The sequence below is a fragment of the Manis pentadactyla genome, chromosome 8, assembly GCF_030020395.1.
Source record: "Manis pentadactyla isolate mManPen7 chromosome 8, mManPen7.hap1, whole genome shotgun sequence".
NCBI lineage: Eukaryota > Metazoa > Chordata > Mammalia > Pholidota > Manidae > Manis > Manis pentadactyla.
In genome coordinates, this window is record NC_080026.1 from 114515098 (window position 1) to 114538307 (window position 23210).

General features: G+C 41.7%; 1 protein-coding gene across 3 annotated transcripts in view; it reads right to left on the reverse strand.

The window, feature by feature from the left end:
• The window catches only part of CFAP43 (cilia and flagella associated protein 43), a 72118-nt gene extending 53111 nt beyond the window's left edge, over positions 1-19007 (reverse strand). The window contains exons 1-8 of one of the 3 annotated variants that reach the window (XM_057506285.1): positions 18804-19007; positions 17194-17447; positions 15448-15544; positions 10180-10347; positions 9040-9190; positions 4739-4898; positions 1504-1571; positions 454-585 (exon numbers count right to left, since the gene is read on the reverse strand). In XM_057506285.1, coding sequence (XP_057362268.1) covers positions 454-585; positions 1504-1571; positions 4739-4898; positions 9040-9190; positions 10180-10347; positions 15448-15544; positions 17194-17447; positions 18804-18868 — 1095 coding nt within the window. In that variant the 5' untranslated portion in view covers positions 18869-19007. Of the gene's footprint in view, positions 1-453; positions 586-1503; positions 1572-4738; positions 4899-9039; positions 9191-10179; positions 10348-15447; positions 15545-17193; positions 17448-18803 lie in introns of those variants that run through there. The other 2 variants (XM_057506283.1, XM_057506286.1) reach the window with 2 other exon arrangements.
• Positions 19008-23210: the final 4203 nt, after the last annotated feature.

Sequence of the window (23210 nt, forward strand, 5' to 3'; positions counted from 1 at the left end):
GTAGAGAGGTAACCCAAGTAAGTACAATGGGTCTAGATTCCAGGACATCTTTTCAAGCTGGTATGTTTCTACCAGGATCATCAGGAGGATAGAAATATAAACTAGAGTTGTGGGAGGTTCTCTTGACATCATAGGGGAGAGAGTTTGCATGGAAAGGGAGGCAGCAGAGAGGAAACAGAGCTAAGCGATGGCAGAAAAGCAAGACCAGTGGCAACATGTGTGCTCCTGGATCCAGATAAACTCCTTGCCCTTTTACTTACGTGCATAAAAACAAACAAAAAATCTCTTTGTTATTTAGGCCTTTTAAATTGGGTACTTTTCATTTGCAACCTGAAGAGTCCTGAAGAGTAGAATATCATTATGCAGCCCACTCTGTCCTTCATTCCTGTCATGAAATGATGATAATAATATTTGAAAATTGTATATCAAGATATCACCATCTAGCTAGCATACCTTGTCTGTTTGAATCAGCAACATTTTGTAACTGGGAGAAAACATCATATGTTCCACAGGCCCTTCAACCTCAAGAAAATCCTCTACTTTGTAACTTGAATCTTTAATAATAACAGAATAAACAAAGCCATCCTAGAGACCAAAAACAATGAGATAAAGATAGAAAATCAGTCTCAGTCAATGCATAGTGTACTTTCCTTATCAGACAAGCTAAGTCTCATTGATTATCATCTACTCTTAATTTTTGGAATCATCATCCATGTTTACATTATCTTGAGTGTCCTGTCTTATTATCTTATTTAGGTAACTTTTGACCATGTTTCCTGGTTGAGTTTCAGCTTTATCTCTTTTGTGACACATTTTTCAGTCACCTAAAATTTTACTGATTTCTCTTTTTTTTTCACATCTCTAGCATCTACTTACCACATTCTTCATTATATAGAAGGTACGGCAAATAAGGCAGTTTATTGTGTGGCTTGTGTAGAGCAGTCTCCTTACTTCAAAGGACACTAGCTGTAATGTATGTTGATCATTATTATGTGCATTTCTTACCTCCCTAAATAACCCAAAGGTAAGGAGCATGCTGTTTATTTCCTTTGTATCCTCCTTAATACTAACTTTAATATTAGCAATAACAATATGATACATGTAACCTAAATGTGCACAAGAAGCTAAACTGATGCTTAGACAAAAGGTTCCACTTGTGTCTGATAACCTAATTTATTAAAAGCACAAACAGACATGGTATTGGTTGTACAGATATTAGATTTTTGTTTTTCCCTTTTTTTGGCAAGGGGGTTAATTCTGTTTTTGCTTGTTTGTAATAACATAGTATATTTACATCATTATATTGTTCTCTACTTTTGTAATAATATTTGAAATTCTTCATATAAAAAGTTTACAATACCATCCAGAAAGCAAACAACTTTAATTATAAGGTTATTAGAAAGAAACTGACATCCCAAGTTATGGCTCATAAGAGTAACTGGCAGCAAAAGGAAATTATACATTTCTTGAAAGCAATTAATTTTTAAGAAAAAAATACATTACAATTCCAGAAGCAAGTACGCCTCCCTTCTGATATGCCATGGTGACTGGACTGATGAGATTTCTTCCATCTTTTGGAAAAAAGAAATAATTCTGATTTGCTTTCCTTGGACTATTCATTTCTTTATAATCCTCTTTCAAAAAACCAACTTCATGTCAGAATTATGTTCTATGATGCCTCCCAAACACTGCATAATAAAAGCTGCCTAGCAATGATTATTGATAAAAATCACATGAAATTTTTAAAGTTCTCTGTCATCAGATCTATGTAACTAATATTGTAGAACTATATAGTAAATATATTTTCCTTTTAAGGAAGACATTGTCAGAGATTTTAAGAGGCCAGCAACAAACAAACAAAAACAAACCCTTAAACCTATATTATTATCAAGCTGCATATGTAAGATTTGTATATTTTATGATTTGTAAATTCTATACTTAAGTAAATAATGAACAGTGGACAACAAGAAAATAAGAGGAGAAAGTGTGCTGTAAGGACATGTGGTACTAATAAAAATTGTCTTTGGGGAAAACTAACAAAAGCATCCTACCTTTTATGTAAATAAAACATGAGAACTACAAGATCAAAGGCTCAGACAGCATCTTTCCAATTGTTTACCGCACACATGGTTGGCATTTTGCCAGATGCTAAGAGGCATTCTGTTCTTCCCTTAAAAGACTGCTCATCTCCCAGCAGCCTCTTTTCTAATCCAACAGCCGCTGGAGTCCAAGTTCTTGTCTGTCTAGTCTAGGTGCCTGCTGCTTATAGCCACCTGCTCTGGGATTGTTCTTTCCTGAATGATGGCTAAATTAATCTCCCCAAGCACAGTTCCACTTGGGGTACATCCCCATCCAGAAGTTTTTGATGTCTTCCCACTGTTAGCTCAATTAAGTATAAACATCTTAGCTAGGCATTCAAGATCACATGGCAGAGATGTCCCTTCATTCCCCACTATCCCTTTGTAATACTTCATGTTCCAAACTGGACCACTTTGTGCATCTCAACCTTTCCTGTGTTTTCTTGTCTATGCAGTTATCATCACCCAAAAAATCCACTTACCTTCATCTCTGCCTGTGAGCCTATCCTTCAAGGTCCATTTCAAATGCCACCTTCCAAATGACTTCACTTGGTCTGTTTCCCTCACCTGAAGTCTGTAGCACTTTGTGACATTCTTCCTTAATGATATTATGTTAATCTACCCAGCTGTAATTATTTATCTACTGATCTTACTCTCTTTAATAAAATATAAATCCCTTAAGGGTGGAGATTATGAGATTCTGTGTTTGTTATCCATGGCAATTCTGAGGCACCTTGTTTAGTGCCTTACACATTGTAGAGGCTAGATAAATATTAATTTGAAAGCATGTATAATATATCACGAAAATGATTAGAAACAGTATACAGGAAGGAAATAGTGAACAATATAAAACTACACATGAGTAAGTCCAAAATTGTACATTACATTCTATGAGTGGGACAGTAGTTTAGAAATGAGAAATACTGTTTTATAATTCATTTTATGAACACATATAGGTGCTGAGTTACTCTGTAGCAATCTCTGGGATTCAGCTTTGGAGCCAAAGGATGAGTAAAACAGTTCCTGACTTGAAAGACTTGGTGACAGATGAGAAAGACAGACGTGCACATGGAGCATTGTAATAGCCCAGGGCAAGACTCTGACAAAGGAACGAGCATGACAGAACCCCAGACAGAGGCAGCTAATTTTGCCTGAAGGTTGGGGTGAGGACAGGCAAGGCTCCACAGATGACAGTTTCACCAGATAGAGAAGGTGGAGAAAAGCATCCTAGAGCTGCCTAGAGACAGGTAGCTACCTAGACAAAGGGAGCGGCAGATGTAGGCAGGCAGAATTTGGAACGAGCGCAGGAATGATGAGAACTTGTAAAAGGCCCACATGGGAGGAGCTGAAACTGGAAAGGTAGGCCAGCAACGAGGCTTACTTTCTAGCCAGCTGTGGGATGGCATTGTGGATGGATGCAAGATTGGAGCGAACCAAAGCAGACAGCACGGGTGATGACAAAGGGACAAGAGGGGCTGGGCAGGCCAGTTGAACCTAACGGCCTCAGGTTTATCAGTGAAGTGAGAGTCAGAAAATAGGAGAGGGAGCAAATGAGGGGCACTGCAGCAGGAGCCGGGATTGGAGCAGGGAACCTGAGGATTCAGAGAATAAAGTGAGGGAATGAGCTTGGAGGGATGTCTGAAATGATGGGTAGCAATGACCGGCTGCACAAACATTCATACTGGAGAATGGTAGGAAATAATACTAATGGAGCAGGTAGGATCAGATTAGAGAGGGCTTGAAATCATGCAGAGCTGTCCATGAGTTGCAGTCTTCAAGAGGGCAGTTTGGCAGGGATGACATGCCTGGTTTGGGTCAGCTGAGCTGAAGGCCAGTGCAATGGGTCCTAAGGTTGCTGTGGAAATCAAAGCGTGAAATAAAAACAGGAAATGGAATTGAGAATGCATTGCACAGGTTTGGGGAGATTGCCCTAGTGAGGCTCCCTTCTCAAAGGATTTCCACGTAGCCCCTATTGGGTGGACATTGGCTCCGGTGACCCACGCACAACCCTGGCCACAGCAGATGGGACCAGGAATGGACACCAGATCTAAGCAGAATAGATCAGATTTTCTTAAAAATTCTCACCAAGCAATGTAAAGGGTAATTTGATGGCAAATGTAAAAAGATGGTGGATAGTCTTAAAAGAGAAGGTCATTGTGAGAAAAGGAGTTGAAGGGTTGGAGAGCAGGAATAGGCATAATCAGCTTATTAAACAGAACAGGCATATGTATGGGAAAGGATACAGCATAGTAGCCAAGAACTTGGACTCTGAAGTCTTATTGCTTGGGTCCAGGTGTCAGCTCCACAGTTTACTACTTATGTGACTATGGGCATGTTTCAGAACCTCACAGTACTTCCATTCTTCATCTGTATCATGGAGATAAAAATGTATCTCCTATAAAGTTGTCTTGAGGATTATATGAAATATGCAAATAGAATGGTAGCAGAATGCCTAGAGCATAGAACACTGAATAAACATCAGATAGCTGCAAGGAATACCCACAGAACCTGGTAACTTAATGAGCAGATAAAGGAGAATGAAGAATCAAAGTTGTCTCTAAGAAAGAGAAAAACAGGGAACAAAACATCCATCTTTGAGTGCAAAACCAACACCAGAAGTAGTTGCACTTAAGGGGATACGAAGCAAAGCCGTTTCTCACCCATTGGTGGTCCATCTTCTGTTTTACTAAGCACTGTCACCTTCAAGGTATCTCCATTAGTCATCAGAAGGTGACCCTCTTCACAGCCAATGTAAAGGTCACTTGTTGGAGTCCAGCAATGCATAGTCGGGTGGAGCAACGGATATACATCATCTTTAGGCTTCAGGGAAGGATTAGAAACCTTGTGTTAAGACAACAGTCATGGTTTAAGAGCCAGATAAATAATACCCATCAAAACAGTTTCCAAAAAGGAACAAATGCATATGGACCTATATACAGTCACTGGTCCTGTCATTTGCCAACAGTTAAGTGAACTTCCTGGCTCCATTTCTCTCGCTACATTTTAAATCACCACGAAAAAATGAGGCATTCTAGAACAAGAGTTCAAATGTCACAGATTTTTGTGAAAGTTTTGAGTAATAACTTCTGTACTCTTTCTTGGTGGACTTTTTTGGCATCTCTAAGAAAGCCATTGTCTAGCTAAAATCGCCCTTTTGGAGGAAGACCTGCATCCACATCTTCCTCCTGGTTCCTCAGAGGGCATGGATGCAGTTTTCCTTGAGTAGTTACTGAGAGGCTGGCCTACATCCTCTGCTTAGTTAACTTTCACTGGGGATGAGAAGAGGATCCCTTGCCTGATTCTGGTGGCCTCCCTAGTGAGGTTCATGAAACATCCTATGTAACTTTAATTCCATGGAAAACTCAAAAAGAAGTGTACAAAATCTATGAGAGGTACCTAGAATAAAAGTTGGCTCTGGAGTCTAAACATAACATGGACTAAGGACTTAAGGCAAAATTTTCCTATAGAGGACCAGATAGTGAATATTTTAGGCTTTGTGAACCACATAGGTCTCTGTCACACATCCCTTTTTTTTTTTTTTTTTTTTTACAACCCTTTAAAAAGTGTAAAAACCATTCTTAGCTTGGGACCATACAAAAACAGGTCATAGTTCATTGATCTCTGCCTTATTAAACAGTTATACTTCAATGTTATGCCCTCTGCAGCCTCATGTCCAGGAAGGGAGGGGCCATCCCCCTTTCTGTTAGCACAGAACAGGTGTGGCTTTGCCAAAGTAATTATTTTACCTATTGAGGGAAGAAATAGTATCAACAAATATCAGAATCGGGAAGCATAGTAAGTTTTAGTAGAAGGGTGTTTAAATATTATGTGAGCACTGATGAGAAAGCAATTGGTTCTCCGTGGACTACAGGAAGTGTGGAGAAAGAGAATTATCATTTGGGATGGACCTTGAAATATGACTAAGGCAGAAATCCCACAGGAGCATTGCATAGGAGTACTCGTCATGATAAGCTTTTAGGAGGACACATTGACTTGAGGTGTGTGATTGGTCTATTTCATGCCCTCACAGACTTGGATGGTCAGAAAATAAATACATGAGTAACAGTTTCATCACCCAGTGGGTAAAGGGTGAGACCACCCAAGAGGATTAAAGTGCTGTTGATTGATGACATTTGTGTGTCTGAGATTTGACTCTAAGGGAAAAGAGTTACCCTCTAAATGCCATTATTTAATTATATACCATTATTTAAAAGTTTCTTGAGTTGTCTTGATGCCATCTAGTCTTATAGTATAAATCACAAAAAGACATACTCTTACCTGGTATGGCAATGGGCTAAAAAAAATGCTTAAAAAGCACATGTATATGGTTCTTACACCACCAGTGAATGTGTGTGTGTGTGCAACAGAAGGTGAGGATTAAAACTTGGAATTTTCTGGCCTTAGTACGTTAAAGTAGTATTGTGTGTGGCTTTTCTTACTTTAAAAGAAACCTGTTCTATTATTTCCCTTCATCAATAAACATGTTCTGTGCAATTTAAAAATGAATGTGATATTATGGATTATATAAACAAACTGTTTTTAATTCTGAGAACTTTAAAAGATTTCAATAGTGTTTAAAAATATTTGTTGGTAACACCACCTCCTTGTTCAGTCCTCTGGAATCATAAATCAAACATTTTGATCAGTTGAACACCAAAAATGAAAAATCTAAGTCTAACTTAATATTGCTGTAAAAATTGTAAGCATCTGAATATGTCTCAGAATACCTGAGTTTATAAAAGGAATTCCTATTTAGCAACTGTTTGAAAAAAAAAAAAGGTAGATAGAAAAAGAAAAGTGGACACTTGAGATTAAATTCATTATCTTGGATCCAGTTTCTGCTCAGATAACATCTGTCTTTGATTCCCCCATGCTATTACTGGATACCATTTCTAAGGCCTTAAATTAGTTGTATAATGTGATGCAGGCCTATTTAAAGGCCTATAATGTACCTTTCTAGTGTTAGTTACAAGAGAGAGAATAGGAGTATTTAATATTTGTAATTTTGTAAAAGTCCACAGCTTGACATTTTTTAAGACTCTTACATAGATCAAGTCATTACTGATTTCTTTGCCATTTTACCCAGGTCATGAGAACTGTCATTTGCAAGAACAGACTTGAGACATTGAGATCTGTTTTTGGTTATGATTTCACTCATTGTTCAGACATAAATCAACATTTTAGTCATTTTTCTCACCTTATTTACCCATCCCATGAAAAAGTACTGGGAAAATTAATTTCTAATGTAGATTTAAATTATGTCACTTCATTAATATTCCACATATGATTTAGAGATGTCAAACTTTAACGTTAAATTTCTGTTTTCAGAAAAAGTTTAAAATACCCTAAGTGCGAAAGTCCTAGGAAATAAAGACGCCTGTTTATTATGAGCATTAAAAAAAAAGATAACTCCACTTATTTAAAGCAGGAATTTCATAGCATTTTTCAAATGACAAGGACAAATGCCTGAATTTTAAATATTTTATGCAGAGTTGATCATGTTGGTGCAAAATGTGAAAGATGAGGACTCCTACAGAAATTTACTGCAGGAAAAAAGACCTGCAATAGTTGGAAATGTGGGTTCCTAGGCATCAAATAATAAACATAGAAACTTTTTTTTCAAGTTGTAAACCTTGATGACTGATCTATTTTTTACTTGGCTGCCCCTCTGTGGCTGAGTGTGGCTGTATTTCAAGGTTAAGACCTGTGCTATTAGAAGGAATTAGGCATATTCTGTAATTTTAAAAGTGAATAGTTGTCATCCTTTAGAGGAAATACTAAGAGCATACCACCTATTCTCTTGCTTGCCAGAGATTTTTTAATCAACTAATTTACCACACTGATTTATTTTTAATATCTATAGCTTCCTTCTCTGCAGTGGTCAAAGATATTTGGGAGCCTCTACTTCCATTATTGGTGTTTTAGAGCTCAAACACAAACATTAGTATACTGCAGTTTGGAGCTTAGCTAAATCAAACTCCTTAGGTTCATTGCAAAGGCCCTGAATGTGCTATTCTCTGATCCAGCCTGCTCTGCACGTCCCCTCATTTACTTGCTGCAGCCACATGGGTCTTTTTTCAGCTTCTCAAACAATAGAGTTCTTTTCTTCCCCCAGGGCTCTTGCACATGCAGTTCCCTCTGCCTGAACGTTCTTTACCCTGCCTGTAGCATAGGTGTCATCTCCCCATTGACCATATATTAACCTCATCCTCACCTCCACCTCCTGCCCTCCCCAGTTATCAGGTTATAACCATCGCATTTTGCAATGATTTAATGGATCTTTTTACTCTTGGTGGTGGTGGTAGTGTTGCTCTGTCTCCCTGATAGAGTGAAGCTCCAAGGCGTAGGGATTATGCCTGGCTGGTCACCACGTGACCACAGTGCCTAAAACAGTGCCTGCTGCATAGGAGGAGCCTGAAAAATACGCTGGACGAATGAATGAGAGTTGACAAATTCTCTTTGAAACTTTCTTCAAGGCCGTATTTTCCATGGCCTTTTTCTTCTCTCCAGACCTGCTCCTGCTTCTGTGACTGCTCCTCCTCAGGCTCGTCTTCTTCCTCCCAGCTCTTGGCAGTCAGTTTCCTCTCCGGCTCTCTTCCCTGATGCCCTTTCTCTCCTCTCCGTCGAAACAGGTCCCCTCCCCAGCCCTCTCATCAGCCTGTCCGTGGGAATGACTCTGACCTCTGCGTCTCCAGCCCTGCCTTCTCCCCAGTGCTAGGTCCGCTTGGCCAGTTCCCACCAGGCCTTCCCAACAAATTCAGTGTGTCCAAAACGGGTATCACATCTGGGCTCCCTGTTTCTGCTGTCAGCGCCATCATCCGCCCAGGTCCAAACTCAAATCTCCAGAGCCTTCCTCTCTGTGGTGTCCAGGGCTAAACCAAGATGATCCTGTCTATCCTGCATGTCTCATAGGATGACTATGAGAACTGTAAGCAAACTGGGAGAGGCGACGGGTGATTACCCTGAAAGTTTCTGCTTCTTCGCCTACTAGCCCGGCCATGGCTGACAGTGGGAGCACAGGTCCATAGATAAGATCCTTGGGCAATGACTGGGGGAAAATTACATCTGTTTCATTAAAAAATGTCCCATCTTCCATAGGTAGTTTTACCAACCTGTAGAAATAAGAGACATCAGAATAATCAGATTAACAGAAACCAGTCACTGATGTAATTGCTGCTTATGGGTGGTAAGCAAGGTACGAAAGTGTTATAATTTATGAAAAAAGACAGATAAAAGCCAAAGAGTACATTTTAAAATATATATTAGATCACCAAAGGATGAGTAATGCAGTTATACATTAAGTACACAGAGATTTTCAGAAATGTTCAAAGTGAATATCGAAAGCAGGAAATGTAAATTTGAGCACTGACAGGTCAGGCAAGTGATGTGTGTGGCCAGGTGAGGACTGTGGCAAACAGGAAAGTGTCTTCCCTCCTAAAGGTGGTAGGTGGCACTCAGTTCGAGTCAAGAGGGTCTATTGACATGAGAATTTTGGTTCCATAATTTCAAGAGAATATCGTAATCTGGATATTTATGAGAAATCTTACCAAATATTAAATGTTGACAATTAATGCAAGTTTGAAAACACTGAGTAAAATATATATACAGATATTCCTCAACTTACAATGGGGTTACCTCCTGATAAACCCATCATAAACTGAAAACACTGTAAGTCAAAAATGCATTTAATACACAACCTACCAAACATCATAGCTTAGCCTGGCCCACCTTAAAGGTGCTCAGAACGTTTACATTGGACTTAGTTGGGCAGACTTACCTCACACAACACCTATTTTACAATAAAGTATTTAATATTTCACTGTACTGAAAGTGAAAACAGAATGGCTGTACAGGTACGGAATGGTTGTAATTGTATGGGTCGTTTACCTGTGGGATCACCTGGCTGGTCGGGAGCTGCAGCTGGCTGCCTCTGCCCAGCATCACAGGAGAGGATCTATCACGTATCTCACTCTCTCTCTCACACACACACACACACACACACACACACACACACACACACACACACACACACGGCATCCAGTCACATCACATGAATGCAAATGAAGACCACAACTCTGTTGTGTGTAACGAAGTCTCTTACTTGGATTTGAGATAATGATCCTGGTTACTTCTTTCAATGGTCCACACAGTAACTGTACTTGGACTTGACAAGCACAGCTGGTGCCAGTTCATGGGGTTAAAAGTCATCTGGCTGATATCTACACCAGGTTGTGACTTCTTGCACAAAATAACACTTGATTCCCAGTTCCTTAGAGGAAAATTGCATTTGGTGAAAAATAATTCATTTGAATTTCATATCTTGAGGACATTTACTTAATTATTTGAAAATAATTTACATAGATTGAGACTTAACTTATGATGCAATTTATTTACTCCATATTAATATCAAATTTATAAATAATTATAGTATACCCTTCTAAAAAAGCAAAATAACTGAGTGTTTTAAAAATAACACTCTTATCATATGCTACTAACACTATTTTATCCTCTTTATTAAATGTGGATTTAATCCATCCACATCTAGAAAGTGGAATGTATCATCGCATTTGCTGAGAAACAATTGTGGGTGTCTAAATCTCTAATTACTAAATACGAATACTCTGTGTGGATCTAGGTGTACTATACACATTGATACCAACTGATCATTTCCTGACTTTAAATCACAGTATTAGTACTTTAACATGGATTCATTCATTTACCCATTGAAGAGAATATCCTGAACTCCTTCCACAGGCAAGATCTTTTGCTAAATGAAATGGGAGGAAAAAATAAATGTGAGCTGCCCCCTCATGCAAGGAACCAGCACTCCATTCAGAGTTGTGACTAAGAACCTGGCACTGCTGCTTACTGAGCTTGCCCTGTCTTTCAGCTCCCTTCTGGCTCTCCTGTCCTTGCATCCCCATCACAAGTGTCCTGTCCATCTTATCAGCCAGCAACCAGCGTTGCTGATTCCCAGAATCTTTTGACTTTCTGCCTCAGATGCCTGGTAAAACCCATCAGCCCTGGAGACATACCACTGGGAGCCCAGGCTGCTGGAGAGAGAGGAACAAAGATCACAGGACCACGAGTTAGTGACATTATACATTCACGGTTATCACTCCACTGGACCCTCAGTACGACCTCTGGTCCTGCTACTTCTCTGGTCAGTTCTCTCTCCCATTCTCAAAAGCAGCCATTTTCAATATTGCCCATTTTCCCAAAGCCTCTAACTCCTCCACTTCCTTCTTACTCCCACTAAATGGCCTTGGGTCCCATGAAGAAGATAGAGGCCGTCAGCTGATGATTCCCCAAATTTCTGCTACCAAGCATAACAACCTGTGAGGCCCTGTATCATTCTTTCCTTGTCCTTTCCCACCACAGTGGAAGGCATGTCCTACCTAAGGCCACTCGCACTGCCTGTGCTCTGGGTGCTGGGTCTCACCTTCTTAGGAGCATTAGTTCATCCGTTATTCCTTCACTTGTGCATCTTTAGACTCTTTCCTGACTCCTTCCTGTCAACACTTGAGTGCTCATCTGTACCAACTGTAAAAAAGCCTCCTTCAAATTTACCCTTCCATGTCTTTCTCCCTTTCCCTCGAGCCTAATTTCTTGACGGGGTTGTCCTAAGCTCGCTGCCTCCTCTTCCTTGCTCCCCATCTCTTCCTGTCCCAGGACCCACCACCATTCCACTGACACAGCCTCTCCAAATGCAGTATCTGGCTTCATTCTAATTCCAGCAGGCTCTTCTTGGTCCTTGTCTGACTTCACGTCTGTGGGATCTGATGCAGCTCACCACTACTGCCTCTGGAATGACTCTTGGAATGCCTCGCTGGCACACACCTCTTACAGGACATCTCAAACCTCTCAGCTTCCACAGTTTCTGGAGCCTGTTCTGCCTCGCTGACTCAGGGGCTGTCCAACTGGGTAGGCTCCGACTGACTTCACGTGGGTACATGTGCCTCCCCTCATGCCTGCTCCATATGCCTAGTGGCATGGCCCCTGGGCATGACACACAGAAGGTCTCACTAAACCTGAAAATGCAGCAGTTACCACCCTGTGCAGTGAACTTCTGACTGGTGGGACAGCAGGAACTGGTAAATTCTTACCTCTTCCTCTGCCCTTCCCAGCCCACTGTCTGAGGACTGTCCCTGTTCACGTAGTTCATACAGCCTCTCAGAAGACCACCTGGGAGATGAAGCCGTCAATTGGTGCTAAGTGGTGGCCAGCAAAATAACGAGCCCTCATTATGTTGAGCTCTCCTCCTTTCCTCCTTCCTGGGGAACCCCAACTAAACGTGGGGTTCCCGAGCTGCTGCCTCAGGCTCTGCTTTCACAGAACACAGCCATATTCTGGAACCCTTGTGCCTAGTGTCCATCTTCCATCCACAACTGCTCCTCCTGAATCTCATATTAGGTTCCCTGTCCTCTTTCAGTCCCTTTTATTAGTTTTCCTCTTGGTTCCACCCTTTAGATGTTCTTAACCACTTTTAGCACTTTGATTACCAGTCTGATTTAACAACTCCCAAATGTTTGTCTCCAGCCCTCTCTGCCGAGCTCCAGCCCTGGATATCTGTGGCAGAGGCTAGTGTGGCCCTCAACATTTATCCTCCATTTCTCCCTCCAAGTCACAGAACCCCTGGTTTTTAGCCAGCCACATGGTCACCCATGGTGAGGGCCATGTTTCCCAGCCAGCCTTGTAGCTCAACAAGGCCTGCTTCTAAGCTGGCCAGTGGGAACCATGTGGCAGTGATGTGTGCAACTTCCAGGCTATGCATTCCAAGAAAGGTTTGTGCCCTTTCCCTTATCCCTTTCCCTTCCCGCTGGCTCCCAAAACTACTTGGGCAGTGGCCACTTTAAACTAGAGACGAGGGCAACACATTAAGCGTGGGAGAGCAACAAGATAATGGGTGACTGGTCCCTGACACCAGGGAACACCATACCAGCCATGGGCTGCTCATACCCAGACTTAGGCACATGAAAGAAACTTTTGTCTTGTTTAAGCCACTTCTGTAGGGTGATCACATCTGTTTATTGTCGCAGGCACCTTCAACTCAGCTTGTCTTGACTCATCTTCCCTGACTGCCTCTCCCAACTTCCCTCTGGGATATCTTTCTAAATAGCACCATAATGTCCCCAGGTTGCCCATCACAACTCTGGGTATGACCCTTGACTGTTCCTCTCCCTCAGCACCACACCCAACATACAGCCAAGTAATCAAGTGCCATGGTGCTGCCTCCTCAACACTCCCAGGATCCCCACTGCCCTCCATCCCTACTCCCACAGCCCTAGTCTGTGCTGCTATCATCTCTCACCTGGACCACCACAGCCTTCTAATTCATGTTCTCACTAATCCCCTCCAGTATACCTTCACGGTATGGCTAGGGGTCTTCCTACCCACAGATCTGAGCATGTCACATTCCTACTTAAAACCCTTTAATATCGCCCTTAGGATAAAGGATGTGCTCATTAGCATGGCTCGTAGATAGGGAAAGTATCCTTCTATATTAATTAATAACAGCCCTTGTCACTTCCACAAGTATCCTGATTTGGATGATAAAACTACATGGTTATTCATTTACAAGGTTGCTCATGAGTGGGCCTCAGACTGTCCCTTCAGGCTTGCCTCTCATGGCCAAGCACTTGTTCCATTTATGACCTCTTAATTAAATCTTCAAAATTGCCATATTATCTCTGACCTCATGGCCTTTGCAAATGCCTTTCTCTGCTTGGAATCATCTTCCTTCTGCTCTTCAGAGGCTGATTCCTACTCATAAGTACTTCTATGAGTTGAATTGTGTATCCCCCCCATTTACTTGCCCACAGGCACATTAATATGTTGATGTCCTAATTGTCAACATCTCAAAATGTGACCTTATTTGGAAATAGAGTCTTTCCTAAATTAAATGAGGTCATTTAGTGTGGCCTTACTCAGTACGTCTAGTATCCTTATCGAAGGGGGAAACAGAGAGACCGATAACCGTGCATGAGAACGTCATGTGAACATGAAGATATGTTGATGAAGACATGTTTAATGTCTCTAAAAACTATTTCCAAGCCAAGGAGCAAGGCCTGGAATAGATTCTCCCTCATAACCCGGAAGGAACCAATCCTGCTGACACCTTGATCTCAGACTTCCGGCCTCCAGAACTGAGACAGTATATTTCTGTTGTTTAAGGCGCTAAGTTTGTGGTACTTTGTTAACAGCAGTCCTAGCAAACTAATAATATATCTACCAACAGGTGAGTGGATAAACAAGCTGTGGTATATCCATACCAGGGAATGGAATGGGATGAACTACTGATACACACAGCAACATAAGAGAATTTCCAAATAATGCCGCCACATGAAAGATAGACAAAAAAAGAGTATATAATGTGTGACTCCCTGTATATGAAATTCTAGAAAATGCAAACTAAACTAATGCAGAGGACATCAGAAAGCACACCAGTGGTTATCTGGGGGCTGGGGGTTGGGGAGTGGCATCAGTGGGGGAGGGGCATGTGTGGCAAGGGCCAATAAGGAAGGCCAGTGAGGGGCACAGGGAAATTCTTGGGGTGATGGATATATTTATTATTTTGATTATGGTGATGGTTTCAGGGGTGTATACACAAGTCAAAATTTACTAAATTGCATAATTTATATATGAGCAGTTTATTAATATTAGTTGTACCTGAATAAAACTTTTTAGAAGAAACTGCATAAACTAAATGTGGCTCTCTGAATCTAGATTATTACATTTTTGTATGAGAAATGTTGGTATGTAACGTGTATCCTCAATTATTGCTGGAACATTTTGTACTTCTTAAAAGACATATTTCTGCCTGAAGAAGCTTATATTATGGATGGAAGGGTAAGTGCAGCTTTGAAGTTGGTCACATGAAATGATCCAGCAAAGACACAATACTTGCCCACAGGTATTTCCTATGCAGCTGCCAAATGTGGTAGAATGTTCCACTCTCTGGACATATAATTGTTTCGATGTGTCTAAAAACAATTACTTCAAATTGAGCTCTATATAGAGACTACCTTAATTTCAACATTAGTGGAAAATATGCAAACAACTCAGTTACTATTTATTTGAAGATGAAACTTTTATGTATCTATTAATGTATTCTTTACCTGACAAAGGAAATACAACATATTAATAAAAAGAGGAGGACAGTAAGCAATTTAAGTCTCATATAGCTTTTGCCCTGCCAAACTTTATGCCTGAAAGTAGCAACTATATTAAACCTTATGATTAGGGCTTTGATTCCTTCCATTTTTCTTTGTTACAGACTTTTCATGTCTTCATCCTTTGATAACACCCAGAAGGACAAGGTTAAAATGTTAACTCAGTGAAAGAATATCTGCAGGATGCTGCAACTTACCAGAGGGCCAGTTCAAATTCTGGAAGAGAGGAGTAACTAGCCAGGTAGGTGCCACAGTAACTGAATGAAAGCAAAGTGTAGTCCAGAAGAACATTGCCTGAAATACAAAATCCATTACAAGGATTTAATTATCATGCTCAGATTAAGTTTAAGCCCAGACCAGAGTTTATTTCCTTTATCTAAAGATTTTCACATAATTCAAAGGCATTTAGCTCTTGGAAAAAGTGATCTCCTGGGGCTGATTTTTAAGACTAGGAATAGAAAACTAGGAGCAAAGTTAAGATCTGCTTTTAAAAAATATTAAGAGTAAATTAAGACCATTAGGTCACTGTCTGGAGACTTCCATGCAGGACTGAGCATACTGCAGTGTGTATGTCCCAGTGTGAGTTGAAATGACCTAAGAACCATAAAATATTCCATAAACTTATGAAACTCTGTAATTAGAAAAGTTATTCAAACAACTTTAAATAGTTGGGGAGTTGTAATCATTTTAGCTTACTTCCATATCTCTGTACCTTAGGCGATATCTGGCACTTTACTTAATATCTTCCAGTTCTTGGAAGAACTATACAAAGTTCTACTCTCGTTTGTACCTGTAGTTGAAGAAATGAAACATGACTTTAAGTCTTAGCAACACTGTATTTAAAATGTGCATTATGAGGATGCTAAGACAAGGAGGTGTGTGCTTCTGCCTGCCAGTGTGGGGCTCTGGTCTTCCTCTCTGCTGTTCTTCAGTGTGCTTCCACAGACAGGTACGAGCTTTGACTTCTCTACATCTGTCTTTTTTTACGTTTGTATCTTTATTGCAAGTTCTGTTTATTTTTAATGGTTCTGTTTTTTTTTTACTCTTCTCACTTTAACTGAGCATAATATAACACTAAACTTTGTTATTTGCTGAATTTATTTAGTGTAGTCTGATTAATGAGGAAAACTTAATTCTCCACAAATAAGATGCTATTAATTATAGTGGAATTCCCTGGCTTGACCCAAACACGTATTTGACCTGTAAGGCTACATAACTAGGACCAGCCTCAAGCTCCCTGGAGCTTTCTGCCCTAATGTGTTAAGTGAGGGAATCAGATGAAGACTCCAGTAGATATGCAGCTGTCCGGTCTGGGTCAGCTGTTTCTATAAGGATTCAGCAATAATTTAAGCAATAGGTAACACTGATTGACACATTACATAAATGAAATTGTATGTATATACATATATCCATATAATTTCACTTATAATTAACACAGACTTAACAGTAGATACTACTATTATCCCATTCACAGATAAGGAAATTGAGGCTCGGAGACTTATCTTTAGAAGTTACACAGTATCAATTCACCAAGATTTTCAATAAATCATCAGGAAAGAAAAAAAATGTTCTGAAAAAGGTTTTCAAACTGCTTTAAGTGCTGTGATAGTCTTCTGAGCCAGTGCTTCTCAAGTTTCATGTGCATATGAATTACCTGGAGAATCTTGTTAAAATGCAGATTCTGATTCACTGGGTCTGGGATGGGACAGTTTCTGTATGTGTACCATCCTAGGTGATGCCATGTTGAAGGTAAGCAGACCACACTTTGAGTAGAAAGGCTGTAGCCCATGTGATTAAATCCTCCATGATCAGCCTGATTCCTTCTTTAAAAATGTATATTATAAAACCCTTCCCCCAAAACCCTTCATTGATAAGAACTAGATCTGGTCACATCTTATAACAAAATCTTTCAGTTATGGCAGAGGAAGGGGCTTGCAGGATACCTTTTAATTTGGTCCTTCTGGTCAAACCAGGGAAGTTGTATATATAGATGATAGGTCTTAGCTTCCGGTCAGAAAAAGCCACAACTTCATAAGGAGGATTAGTTGCCACGACGCCCACAACTCCATTCATACACTGAAGGACAGTCTTTTTCTTGGTTTCAATATTAATAAATATTATGAAATTCCCACAAGGATAGCAAATGGTGCTGTCGTTGACAAAATGAACATTCTGCTTAGGGAATCCTTGCACCCATCTTTGGGAAAAGATAGTTCACCATCAATACATTTCAAATACTTTTTCTTTTTTTTAACAAAGCAAACAAAAGGTCATCAAGTTCTCTGAAACACATCTATCTGGTTTTCACCCCCTCTCTGCCCAAAACAATCTCTAAGATGAAAAAGAAAAAACATAAAAGAACACATATTGGCTGTGAGACAGTTTTAGTCCAGGCACTACAGAAATTTAAAAGTAGATCTAAAGTTCCATAAGTCTCAAGAGCCACCTTCAGAGAACTTTTTCAGTGAAGCAAATCCTCTGAACAAACTTGAGAAAGTCTCAGAAAGCATTGTGGGGTCTTGTATACTTGGAAAAGAAAAAGGGAGAACAACAGAGTGAAAGAAGAGCTTGATCCTAATAGAAAATGGTTATATCCTAGGCTTTTCTTTCATCATTTGTTTTGATTTTAAAAATAAACTTTAAAAAATAACTTTGAATAGGGCAGCCCTGCTTCGTGGTTGTGAGTTGGGTAGAAAACTGCATCTTTACAGAGATGAAGCATGTGTAGCTATATTTTAGATCTAAAAATACAGATAAATGCAGAAATAAAAGGAATTAAGTCAACATGAATGGAAAAGTTAGAACACAAGAGGAACATACTTTTAAATAAGGAGTGTGTTGTGGGTGTATTCTACAAGGAATGAGAATCTGAGATGAAGGGAGATTCTACTTTTAAATATTAAAGCTATGCTCAAAAATGGGGGAGAAGGCAAGAGACGGACACCCGTTTGGTGAGAAACTTCAAGAAACTGAGTGTATACAGCCAGGACAGAAGGGCGATGCTGTATGGAACAGAGTGCATGTAACAGTCTAGAATGTGTAAGGAAATACCCCCTTTTATCTGTGCTGCACTTTATGCTTTCCAAAGGCCACTATAAATGCAAGTAAATCCAAAACTAGTGGATAGGAGTTAGAAGGCAGGAATTGATGGCCCTGTGGGGGAAGACTGTGGGACAAGCATGGGCTGGGGATATGTATGAAAGGTCGGGGGGCAGCAAGTCACCGAAGGGAACACTGAGCCAGAAAGAGGAGGCAGAAATGAAAAGTGGAGGAAAGCACTACTGGGTCAGCGAGCTAGGGGTGGGGTCGCAGAAACAGGGCGGGGGTAGACTGCGGGGCATGTGGTCGTCGGATAAGGGATGAGCGGGTGGAGCAAAAAGATCACACAGGGAAGGAGCTCGTAGGAAGGCGTCGGGGTTGAAGGAGAAGACGTCGAAGTTTCCGGAAGAGCAGATCTAAAGAATGGTAGGAGGAAGAAGGCAGGAAGGGGATGCAGGTCGGAAGAAAGGGTTTCCTCGAGACCGCAGTCAGTCGCAGGGCGGTGGACGCCGACCTCACGGACAGGGCTGAGCGGCTGGTTGCGTAGACGAACTCATCTCGCTCCCGGCCTTGCGCCATCGGCCAGGTGTCTCTCAGCCCGACCGCGGGCAGCGAACGCCGGATCCCGGCTGGGGTCCGCAGCGGTTACTCCGCGGCCCCCGGCAGCCGAGCCCGCGCTGCCGCCGCTGTTGACACCGTATCCAGGAGAACGCAAGCCCGGCTCCCGTTGGCTCCGCCCTGTCGGTCGCCTCCCTCTCAAGCCAAGCGGGTTGGCGGAAGCGCTGCTGTTGTCTCGGCCAATGGGCGAGTGGAAAACGAAGCGAGGGCGGGCCCTCCGGGTGGGTGCCGAGTAGCCCAGACCAGGGCAAATAATTACAAAATTAATAGACACCAGCGGAAGAGATTAATAATGAGTGCTGACTGTGCCAGACGTTGTTTCAAACGCCATGCAGACACTATTTCATTTAATCTTCCAATCCCTCACCAGCCCCATTTCACAGATAAGGAAGGTGAAGTGCGAATGGGAGACGTAAATTGCCCTAGGCTATAATCAGAGTGGATTTCAAGCCAGGTCTAATCCAAATCTAGGGCTCCAAGGCTTTAATTGCTACATTACCCTTTGAAATAGACCATCCATCACTTCAAGGAGGCAGACCACTTCTGGAAGTAACCTGATCGAAGGGGCTGCGTGTCCTTGTTTCTTCCCTTCCCTCTCAGACGCTCCCGTGCTCTCTCTCTCCTTCTTTCCTCCCTTCCAGTCCTCTTTCCTTCTTTAGGTCTCTTCTGGCTGTTTAGCCACCTGCTTGCCTTCATTCCATTCACAAATATTTACTGAGTACGTCCCATGCATTGTGCTAGTCACTTAGAACAAATAACGAACAAAACAGATAAAATTCCTTTCTTCTTGGAACTTAGAAACTAGTTACAGGGAGGAGAATAGACACCCACTTCATTATACAAATATAGAATTTATAGACTGAAGTAAGTAGAAAAGGCAATTGATATCATGAGCGCTTTTGTTAGGGTCCTCACCTAATTGGATGGGCAGTGACAGATGGTCTGTCTGCGCACGTGCTCAGAAGGAAGAGGAGTGATTGCTGGAGGCACAGCAAGGGGGAAGGGGGAAATGGGCTGAGAGTTTTTGTAAAGGTATTAAGGCAGAACAACAGATTGGATGAACTGGGAAAAGCGGTGTGATTGGAGCAGTGGGAGATGATGGGCCTGGAGAAGCAGCCAAGGGCCAGGTAAAGGTTAGGCTGAGAATTCTGGCCTTTATCCTAAAAGCCATGGAAAGACATTAAATGGTTTTAAGGGGAAGAATGATATGATCAGATCTATGTTTATAAAAGATCATTCTGGCTGCAAGACGGTTATCAATTGGGTAGGAGAGTGGGGAGAATAGAAATAGGAAGATCTTTTAGGAGCCTATTTCATGGTCCTAACAAGGGAAGCAAAGCAAAGCAGGGTTTTCAAGCCCAGCACTACTGGCATTTGGGGTTGGAAGAGGGGTTCGGGGGTGCCAGGAGCACTTCTCCAGATGGGACAACCAAAATGTCTATGTGAGGTAGGGCAGGGAAATGAGACAAGCGTCAGGATTAATTTTTCCTGCCTATGATGAAAAGGAAGAAAAGGAGAGACTCCATTTTAAGGCTTAGATTCCATTTTAAAAACCTGGGACTTGACAGGTAAGCTTTCTATATGATAATCAACCAATAACTAACCCTGTCTTACGTCAGGGCAAGTAGTCCTAAATGGTATATGCCCACTGCTTGAGGGTAACCACTGTCTTGGGAACAACAGGAGCAAGAAATTCCTTGTGTTAACTTTATCTTACAGAATATCTAGAGGACTTACTATGGATGGTGACATAATGTCTCTTACGGGAGACAGACATCATGAGACTACATGTCAAACCTATGCTTCCCCCTGGCCCTTTGCCCCATTCTTGAGAGCCTTAAAAGACAGAACCCTAAGCCCTTAAGTGCGCCTTCTCTCTGAGGTTGCCCACACTGCCCTGTCTTCAAGTCTGTACTTTGCCTTAAATGAAGACTTCTTGCTGCTCAACTTACTGCATTTTGTCTCTTCACTCTTCCAATGGTAAGCATCTTTGTTATTTTGCTATTTCATTCAGTTTTCTAGACTTAAGCACAAGTCTTTACTCTCTCTGTTCTATTTCAGACAAGGATGGAAGGGCTGCAGGGATCTCTGATATGGGCTTGCAAGTTCCTGTTGATACTGGGGTTCTTGTTCACAGAGTTGAAGAATGAACTTCATGAATGAGCAAGGTAGGAGATTTACAGAGAGTTTTATTCAGGATAAGAGAAAGTTTGGAACTCCCCACAGGTGCAGGGAGGGGCAAGGCTGCCGCTTGGGGTCTCAGTGTCTAGGGTTTTATGCTTGTTACAGTGGGAGCTGTTAGTTTTCTATAGGTTTAGCAGAATGCTAGTTATGTTTTATCCTATCTCTGTAAAGGTTACCCGGATGCCCTAATGTAAACTAATGGGCCTACTGTGACTATTGCCAGCAAGCTTTTCCATATCACTGGGTCCCGATGGGGTGTACATTGTTACATTGTTTCAATCTCAAGCACCCTGTTCTTCCTCTACATTTCTGAAGCCTCAGCAAGACTTTGTCTTTTTTCAGGGTCCACACTATACTCTAACTGGGCAGAGTTACTCCCTGCTGCCTCCCTATCTCACTGTCACGTGGGTTACTCAGATAGGACTGCAGCTGTAAGATCATGCTCTTTGGTAGCCTGCCCCCAAATCTACTTTCTTTGCCTTTGGGAAGTTCTCAGAACATAATCTCACTCCATCCAGTGCTCTATGGCTCCCCCAAATCCTTGGGTGGTAGGGGCTTAGTACCCACACCCGGAAGATTCAAGCAGACACCAGATGCCAGGTGACCGTGGCTTCAGAAGTTGGCAAGGGATCTGCCCTATGCTGAGCAGGAATGCAATGAGCTTCCTTTTTCCCCCTCTGCTCGTCCTTGTGCTCTGCTGCCTGCACTGCTGCTATTTGCTGCTACCCTAGCTTTAATTAATTTCTTCCTTACCTCTACTCCTCTGACCTGTTTGAAAATTCTTTTTTTATCATCAGCATCAAGAACCCTCCTCTGTCTAGGCTGAGGTTTCACCTAGTGTGCAGGGAGAGACCTCCCCAGAGACAGCTGCTGGACAACATATGGATAAAATCACCCCCAGCTGAAACTACTGATGAGTCAATGTATTGAAAAATTATTTTAGAAGGTATAAATCTATAGGATTTGATGATGGATTGATAAAAAGGGGTAAGAAGGAAGGAAGAGTCAAGGACACTCCTAGATTTATGATTACCACAGTCAGAGATGATGGTGTCCTTTGCTGAGATGGGGTGAGGAAGAAATGGAGATGTGTTTCTGTCCTAAAGAGTTTCTTTGCTGAGACGTGGGTGTCAAACACATGCAGTGCTAAATGTTAAAGAACTGCACAAAACTGACATGATTCCACATTTCTGAGTCACAGGGAGAAATGGCTTGGAGAAAAGTCAGGCTTTGCCCCTCTTAGTACTTCCTAAGCGCTGCGCAGGTTCTGCGGCCTCTCTCTCACTAGTCGGCCTGTGTGTGTTTTGACCAAGCCCTTTCCCCTCCCCCTCCAACATATATTTAACCACAACCGGAGCATTTTAAAGCCAACACCAAAGAAGAATGTGATGGGGCAAGTCGTGCCACTGCTCCCAGTGAATGGTAGGTAGAGGATGTAAGGTGGGCAGAGAGGCTGACTGGGGCTGGAATCAGCCCTGACCCGGAAAGCTGAACTTGCCCTGTGCTGAAGCAAGAGAGGAAGTGGACAAAGTCTAATTGAAAAAGCATGTGGATCCCTTACTCCATGTAACCCTGACTTTGGAGTTCAGATGAAAAGGGACACTCCAGCTGGGTGTCTGGGGATATCTGTGGCTGATATTCAGGACATGCCCTGACCTCTACACCCTGCTGGTTACAGAGCTTAGTATGACAAAAAAATTTTTTTAAAAAGGTGCAAAATGCAAACTCCACTTCCTCTCCTCGTCTCAAAACAGAGACTCATGTAAATAAAGTAGGGAAACTATTTCTTTGTTGGCATTCTTTTCCTAGAAGGCTTAAGTTATTATTACCCATGTGAGTGGTCTTTCTCAGGAGAGGAAGTATAGAGCATCCCAGAGAATGAGCCGGGAGGGATTAGTCTGTTGCAGTTCTTGCTCTGAATGATTCACCGTTATTAGAAATAAAATTTAAGACCTACAGATGATTTTTATAATCAGTGACCCAAGGAGTTTCCTAAGGTGATAACCAGTACGTTCCATCATTTTTAGGAAGTGCCCAACATGCTAAACCTGCCCTAACCCTCTCAACTACATCTTTCCTTGCATATGTCCACCCTACCACCACTAGATCAGTCCTGGAC